This window comes from Austrofundulus limnaeus, unplaced genomic scaffold (assembly GCF_001266775.1).
Source record: "Austrofundulus limnaeus strain Quisiro unplaced genomic scaffold, Austrofundulus_limnaeus-1.0 Scaffold86, whole genome shotgun sequence".
Lineage (NCBI taxonomy): Eukaryota > Metazoa > Chordata > Actinopteri > Cyprinodontiformes > Rivulidae > Austrofundulus > Austrofundulus limnaeus.
Genome location: NW_013952488.1, coordinates 8,106 through 16,533, shown reverse-complemented (window position 1 = coordinate 16,533; position 8,428 = coordinate 8,106). Strand labels below are relative to the sequence as shown.

The following is an 8,428-nucleotide window of genomic DNA, read 5'->3' as shown; positions in this document are numbered from 1 at the left end:
TTCACTGACAGAGTTACTTTTTGTGTCCCTTCATTCTTGCACTAAAGAAATGTTTATCCAAACATTAAAAGAGATCCTTGCTAATTAAATTACTCTTATAACCTTGTTATAAGAAGTGTAAGATGACCCTTACAACTAAGAGTTCACAATTATGACACTGTAGCTGACATTTTTGTCTTCACAGTGCTTAACTCTAAGTCATAGCCGGTATTTTCAAATACTCCCCAATAAAATGAGACACCCCTTCTAGGAGCCTGCATGTCATGAGTTGATGGTAATTCCTTTTAAATTGGATGTGTTTATAGGCAGGGCTAAAATGACTTAATSAAACATGATTATACAGACCGGGGGTGTTTAATCCTGGTCCACGAGGATCCTTATCCTGCATGTTTTGCTTGTCTCCCTGCTCCAACACACCTGATCCAGTGACTGAATCACATCTACATGTTCTGCAGAAGCCTGTTAATCACCCATTCATTCAAATCAGGTGTGTTGGAGCAGAAAAACAACATGCATGATATAGATAGCGGTATAGGATGCTGTTGTTTGTGCCTGATGAACATCAAACTACACATCACAACWGTAGTCATAAATATAAAGCATTTCTAATAGAAAACATACTTACATTTATGAGTTTCTGTGCTAGGGTGTACTGTAACACTCAATCTATCATGTACCACTGAAAAATCTCAGGGGGAAAAAAGGCTAGGAGAACCTATGGGATGTACTGTATAAATCAGTGGACTGAAACTGTTGGCAACAAACTGTAAACAGAATTCACAAGGGTCTTTCCAGCATGTGCTGAAATGTTTGGGTTGGAATTTTATCTCACAGTCGCCTTGAGCGTCTGGATCCTGTTTCAAYCTGTTAAAAGTCAGAAAGTGCAAGAACTTTGGGAACATTTGGTGACCAGTGGAACCAAATTGTGACTTACTGGAGGCAAAAGATGAGAAAAAACTACAATAAAAAACATACATGGTTAGCATAGTTTGTATTTGAGCCCKAAAAAAATTGTTGCACAAATGTTGTGATCTATTTACAGGTGTACACATGCAAATGTGTCCAAAGTACTAATCTGATGAAAATGTGCCTATTTTGTGGCAATTCTGTGTCTCCAATAAGTTTCCAACAGTTGCATCCCATTGAAAAAGAATATAAAAAGTATAAAAAGAAGAGACCCAAGTGCAGAAAGTAACTGTGCAAGTAATCTATTTCTGTTAATTAAGAAATTATTGGAAAATAAAATCAACACAAACATGTATCTTTTGATTTTAGGACAGACATGAAAAGTTCAAAGTTTGGGGCTGATATTCTACGACCACAGGAAGTTAATTTGGACTGAACACTAAATATTCACTAATGTTGTCATATAAATACATGTTTTTGTACAGCAATGTGTAAAATTCCTGAATAAAACGAATGTATAAAGAAATTATTTTAAATCAAAACTTTGAAATAATTAATTTACTTGCAAACATTTGATATTAGAAGTACACATTTAGGTTGATTCAAGCTCTAAAGTGAAATAACCATTGATGTTTGTTGATGCAACAACACAAAGTAAAGRAATTCTCTCAACTTTGGCGCAAACTCATAATAACCAAGACAATTTAAATCAGTTTTCTTTCAATTACTGAGCTTTAACAGGTTTTATCTTTACTAAAACATTATAAAACATGGACATGAATACTTGTAAAAACATGTAGGTTTCTCAGTTTTTACTGGTTCGTGTTGAGGTGGCTGATTCTCAGTTCTTACCTTTACAAAAGCCCAGTTTCCACTGTCACTGTGCCATTAGGCACGCAGAGGGATCAGGCTATAACCTGGGAAAAACTCCAAAGCCATCTTCCARAGAGGCGGCTGCAGCTGACCCCTGGCTCACAGGCGGCGCTTTAAAATAGGGGGGTCGTTACAGCTCCACGAGCTCCCTAACGACGGAGAAGAACCATCATGATTTGTTCAACTGGGACTCCTCGAGCGCCACAAATAAAAGTGTCGATTCTGACGGCTTTGTTCTGCGCGGAGCGGCTCTTTGCGCCTCGTGGAGAGAGTTGTACGGCGCGCGCACAAGCGCGAGGGCGGCGGAGAGGCACGCTAATTAGAAATCAAAGGAAATCCCTTTTCCGTCTCATTCTTCTTCTGTAAAGTCGTAAACTGGGACTCCACATCGGAGAAATGGTCCTTGGTGAAGGAAACGGGAGTTGTGACGTCCCCGCTGGTGTGACAGAATGCGTYAAAACTCCAAACCGTTTGCGTCCAAAAAATAAAAAACTTGGTTTCAGGTCAAAACAGGCGACGGATCATTCAAATGGTTTTAAGGAACAGAAGCGCTCGATGAATCTGGYAAAATCCTGTTTTATTCCCAGAGAGCCGCACAGAGTAGCAGCTTCAGTTCCTCCAGAAGCGCGTCTCTACTCGTGGGAATGTAAAAAAAAAAAAAAATAAATAAAGGAAGGGGCTGAGAGATGGAAGAGGCTGGTTATATTTGTATGCATGCTTAAGGGGTTGTGCATGTTTTGTGTGTGTGTTTCAGCTATATTTAAATGCGTGCGTGTGTGGTCAGGGGGAATTCCATACATATGTAAGAGGGGTGAAGAAACACTGAAATAAACACAGAAATGAGGACTTTTTGCTCAACAGCTAAAACAAATAGCCTACATGTTTTTGTGCAGCAATGTGCAAAATTCCTGACTATAACATGATTTACATAAAAAAATTATCAAGAAATTAATTTAAATCAATTTCTGCAGAAGCAAAAATAGCACAGATAATCTGACGTTTACCAAATTGTAGTGAGGTTCTGTGAAAAATATGAACAATTTCTATAGTATTTGTAGTAGACAGCTCTTTGAACAAACTTAGGTCATTAAAAGAGCTGTCTACTATAATAAGATATTAAGTTTTCCATACAGGGCACATTTCCACATGTTGAAAAAGGATGAAATAACCCTTTATTTTTTTATTTTGCTGTAGACCCAACATACCTTTTTCAGCAATTCGGCACCAAATTCTATTTTTTTCCCCAACTTTTCTTTTTGGATTATTTTGTCTTCAGCACACACACGCGCGCACACACAGCAGCAAAATCATCACAGATGTTGGCATGTGTGTCATTTCCTGTGTTTACATGCTGGAAGTGATTTTGTGGAGGAAAAAAAACAATGTCAGTCACTGTAAATGGAATGTCAGGGAGAGTTTTGGACACAATGTGTGCAGCACATTATTTGATCAGATGGCAGCAGAGATTAAATTTGTTCAAAAAAGGAAATAGCCTAAGGGTTATAGCTGGACATAAACATGGAGACATTAAAGGTTCAGTTGGTCTGGAAAAATGCTGCTTCTTGAACTTTGTTGTGAGCATGACATGCCTGACCTTCACTCCTAATTTTAACTCCATCCTCACACTCACAATACAGCCTTTAAAAAGCTAAATATTGCCATCATGTTGGACAGAAGCAGCAGTTTGTTTCGTCACCTTGACTGCTGCGCTCAACTTGTTGCTGTATTTACATTCCACTCAGGATCCGAATGAAAACAGACGGAGCAGCGAAGGAACAGAACAGAACAGAAGGCCTTACTGTTCGATTTCTCATTAACAAGCCCAGTGTGAGATGATGGCATTTGCAAAAAAAAAAAGGGGGAATAAAATGTGTTGACATTTTGTGTTACTCTTATTACAGGCAGCTGTGGATGAGAGTCTGCTACATGGTTAAAGGAAAAGTGTAACTGAACGGAAGCAGGGTGTAGAAAAGGAGGGGGACTGTTTCTCTGTTATTAAATGAAAATAAGAACCAAAATCAGTGTTTTTAAATGTGAACATGAAAAAAAAAGCAAAGGGGAATTTAAAAAAAGGTTATTTTAAATCCAGTTATTGAAAAATTGTTGAGAGAAGAAGCGAGTGTGAAGACAAATTGCTCAAGAATTCAACTATTGATTATTAAATAAATATTTAAGTCTGCAGCCTCTCTTTCTCCATATGTTGTTACCTGATCACCCCATATAAATCAATTCTCACAGGCTGTTAGTATGACATTTAACATTGCACTGTAATTACAGCATCTCTGCCCCCCTGACATGTAAGTCTGTGGCCCCCCTTCCCGCACCTCCCACTCCCTGTTTTAAATTAAGTTTTAACCTTTAATCAACAAATCAAATGTTGCATATGATAAGTAAGATCTTGCACAATTTGTTGAAACTCAGAGTAACTGTTGGGAAATAATCTCATATACGAGCGCTACAAACTTRAGCTTAARGTCTGCAAAATTAACTGAATTGCAGCCAGTTGTGTGTTTTGTGTGTTCACTTAGCTGTGGCCGTCATTGTGACTCAGCTTGGCTCCAAAACTTAAACATTTGCAGATGACAGTTCAGTGATGGCTCTCTGAGCTTTTCACTTAATTCTACGCAGTGGTTCATGAGATATTTTGCTAACAGGCAGTCTAACAATTACTGTCAAAGTAAATATGTGGTGCAATGTGTGACGCTGTATATTTTAGAGGTGAGATTCAGCTGTAACCACACAAAGTTTTACATAAATYTCTTTAAAACTGACTAARTTATAGTCATCTTTGTGTTTGCKAAGGTCAGTCAGCTGTGGCAGCCATCTTTAATCAGGTTGGTCRTAAAAGTTAAKCAGTTGTAGASGTACCTCTATTGATTACTTTYCTCAAGTTTCATGCAAATACATCCAGTGGTTCTTGAGATATTTTGCTAACAGACAAACATATAGCAAATCCATTACCACTGGCTTTCTGCAGGCAGGTGATTAATAGCAGTTGAACATGTTGGTGTCTCTGTCTCTGGGGTGGAGTTGACACAGATGGTTTACGACGACTCCTGGTACTCTTTGGAGGTTTTGTTCAGGCTCCAGTGTGGGATTTATCAATCATGTGTGTGAGTGCACCTCACACGCCATTTAAGCTTAATAATCTGCACAGTCACTGACACTGAAACKGTTTTCTATCCTGCTCAAATTAGATTCACCAAACTCACGTGAACTGTTAGTCTAAATGTGGTCGATTCTGTCTGCTGTCACACCGACACTGACCTAAAATGGCGAATTAATCCAGCGGCTTGTAAAGCAGCTGACATTTAAAGGCAACATTGTTGGTTTAGTCGCACCTCTCACATTGACTTTCATTATTTTACGTCTTCTCCTGCAGCCGAAGCCATTGGAGCATGACCAACCTGGAAGCTGTGAGCGTTTACAGCAGGTTCTGGAGCCCTGGCCTCAATGGATCGTCAAGTCAGATTCTGCTTCTCCATGCAGGAAATTACAGAACTCCTGAGTTCTTACAAACCACACTAACGTGCTTTTCACCATTTTGCACGGCCCACTTCATGGCAGCCACTCTTGTCCTTGATTATACTGATTACACTTTACTGACAACAAATGGAAGCAGTATAAATCTTTAAAAAGTTGCAATAATACTTAGTAATACTTAATAATAAAAAGAAAGACCATCCATCATTAAACAGAGGTGGAGGCCTCCGTTTTCAGTTGTCCCCCTCCTACAGTGCAGCTATTGCCAGTATCACTCCACCCCCTGTTAACCGTGTTAATTAGGTGTCAACGATAGCCATGTGATGTGAGTATCAGTCACATNTATTTACTTTGTCTGTTGTCGCTTTGAATGATTTTGCCGAGAGTTGCTAAATAAGTGGGAGAAACATTGAGCTGCAGGTTAATGTGGTACAACTGGTGTGTGATGAAACACATGGGCTTGCCAGTAGGGGGAAAAGGTTGTTCAGTGGATGTATTTATTTTTATTTATGCCAGATTATTTTCTTTGTTTTTATATTGAACAACAAATTATTCAGAAAACGTATTTCCTTAAAAAAACATGAATACTTGGTGCGTTACTATTTTGTTCAAGGGTCCGTGGGAAWTGAAAGGGGGTGAGTCACCGACTATTTTCTTTCTCTGCAGAAAGAGTTTGAGAACCGCTGAGTTACAGTACATTCGTCAGAGCCCTTCCTTCCTTAAACCTTTACTTTAAACAAAACTGATGGTTGTCTATTTGCACAAATCCYTCTACTGATTCGTTCTGCAGAAGAACAGTTTGGTGTATAAAAAAAAATAAATCAACTGGCAGCCCGCGGGCCACTTCCGGTCCACAGGAGACTTCAATCCGGCCCAACGGACTGATGTTGTCATTAAAAATAAATCTTTTTTTTTATTTATTTTAAATTTGAATGAAAAATAATTTAGTCAGAGTGGCAATCTTAGTAAATAGAATATCTATGACTGGGCTAATCAGTCTGCCTACCAATGACCGCATTTAATAGAATAATAGATTTTAAATTGTTAAAAATATACATTTTTTGTTTTTTTATTTCAAAATCTAATTTATTTTTAAAATAGATTTTAAACCAGTAAAAAGGGGACTGTTTTTTGAATTACCCCTGAGCTGTTGGCTCTCAGTAACTCTGGCCCCTCCTGAGCATGTTAGCTAATCAGACCTATAATATCACCACATGATGACTGTGGGAACACACTTAGCTTGGCTGAAAGGTTTTATAATTGCTTTAGRTGATCTGTTTTGTTTGCAGTTATAAGGAAGGTGAGGCCTAACATTTTTTACACAACCTTGAAAGTGTAAAACCCTCTCACGCTGCTCTTTTTGCAGCTCTTTGAACAACTCACAAACTCACTGATGAAAAAAAGCAACACTCAGTTCCTGTGGGGTTATTTTGAGTTTTAAAGCTTCACACCTGATCACCTGTCGACAGCGGTGGAATAAAATATGCTGTTAGGCACGCGGTGAGCTCACACAGAGAGATGCCCATCCTGCTCCTGGACCAGCCCCCCTGTCTCCATGGATACGATGATGCAGGTTACCGTGGCAGCCGAGTGAACCCCAAACCCACACAAAGGCACACGTGCACACGGTTTACGCACACATGCTATGACGTCAAGACCTCAAATTCTTTTAGGTGTTTCCGAAGGAGGTGGGGGATGAAACGAAAATTTTCATCCCTCTGTTCTTTATTTTCCTCTTTTTTCTTTTTTTTTTTCTCTGAACAGTGGCGGCAGCTTTTCCCCTTCTTTCAGTTTTAATGAGCAATCTGATTAAAAAAAACAGGAAATAACTTGCAGATGTAGAACAGCTACGAGAAATGTGCAACACCTCCTGCGCTTGTTTTTATTCTTCTGGAAGTGGATCAAGTTCACAGAAGGTTTGAGTCGATTCTGCCACCTAGTGTTGAATGTGTGAACTGCAAACAGTGCGTTTCTGGACAGTTCAATGATGGGTTTTCTAAAGGATGAGTCACAAATAAATGTAAGTAAATACTGCATTTCTCACTATCGAACAAAGAGTCAAAATAAGAAAAACAGAACACAGAAGCAGGAAAAAAAAAGCAAATTAATGAAAATTTGTGACTCCAATTCAATATCCATCACTCTGGTTACCTTTTAAGTTGATTTGTATACAATCTCCAAACCATCATCCTGATTCTGGGTTATTTGTGCACGTCTACACTACAGTTTGCTCACCTTTATCCCATATGGGATCTACCCAAACTTCTTAGTAGTAATCCCTTTTCTCCTAATCCACCTCTCCTTCCTTCCCTCCAACGCACCCTCACAGACTCAGGTAGCAGTTATGTAGATACGTAGGTCTACTTTCTCTCATTCAGACCAGCAACCATTCATGTTGTTGGACTACTGCTGTCGCTGCTGTGGATTCACMCTCATAAAACGCCATGGACCACTCTCCCTCAAGACCACTCCCAGTGACACCTGGGTAAGGCCGCTAGAAATCCTACACCAGAGTWACGTTTGAAAAAGTAGGAGGGCAGACGTCTGTTTTGTTTTAGAAAATCGGATATACAGTATAATGCAGTAACCAGTTGTATCCTATTAGGGTTTTATTTAAGCTGACGTCACACAGGAAGTAGTGAGGCAGTAAATCTTATTTGTAACCTTAGAGTYAATAGAAGACAACATATTTCTCACCCAAAGATTTAGTTAGACAACAGGTCCATTCGTTTGTTTGATCCATGACAATGTCGTTATTTTGTTTTGTTTTGTCAATTTTGGGCAATTTGTTGGGAGGTTTTTAGGATTAGGATTTAATTTTAAGTCTGAAAAAGCTGCTTTCTGAGTCACATCTTGAAACAAAAGTGTAAGCCAAAGGAGTTCAGCTGCCTGTCTGAAAGTATACTTCTCTGYTGTCAGAGACTCCCACATGTCTGCATGAATGAGGATAAAACTTGATTTCGCTTGTTCGTTGGCCCCTACATCAACATCAGCCTCGCAGTTTATGCTTCAGGATATTCACAGACATTTGCAGAGGTTWTCCAGATGAAAATGGTGACAAAGCAAGACATTATAGCAAAAATAGTCACAATTATTTTAGTGTTTTAAAGGCACAGTGTGTAGGATTTTGTCAAGTCTTTTAGCCGAAATTGAGATAATCATTAAT

The 8,428-nt window shown here is 38.9% G+C and overlaps 2 protein-coding genes across 2 annotated transcripts in view; one reads left to right on the top strand and one right to left on the bottom strand.

The window, feature by feature from the left end:
* The window catches only part of tmem200a (transmembrane protein 200A), a 27,926-nt gene extending 25,331 nt beyond the window's left edge, over window positions 1-2,595 (bottom strand). Inside the window, exon 1 of the mRNA XM_014011899.1 lies at window positions 1,759-2,595. The gene's annotated coding sequence lies outside the window, so the exon portion shown is untranslated. The remainder of the gene's footprint in view (window positions 1-1,758) is intronic.
* Window positions 2,596-7,567: 4,972 nt separating this feature from the next.
* Window positions 7,568-8,428, top strand: part of tmem244 (transmembrane protein 244) — a gene marked incomplete in the record, with an annotated part of 8,947 nt that continues 8,086 nt past the window's right edge. Inside the window, 1 exon segment of the mRNA XM_014011892.1 lies at window positions 7,568-7,747. Within this exon segment, the coding sequence (XP_013867346.1) occupies window positions 7,655-7,747 (93 nt within the window).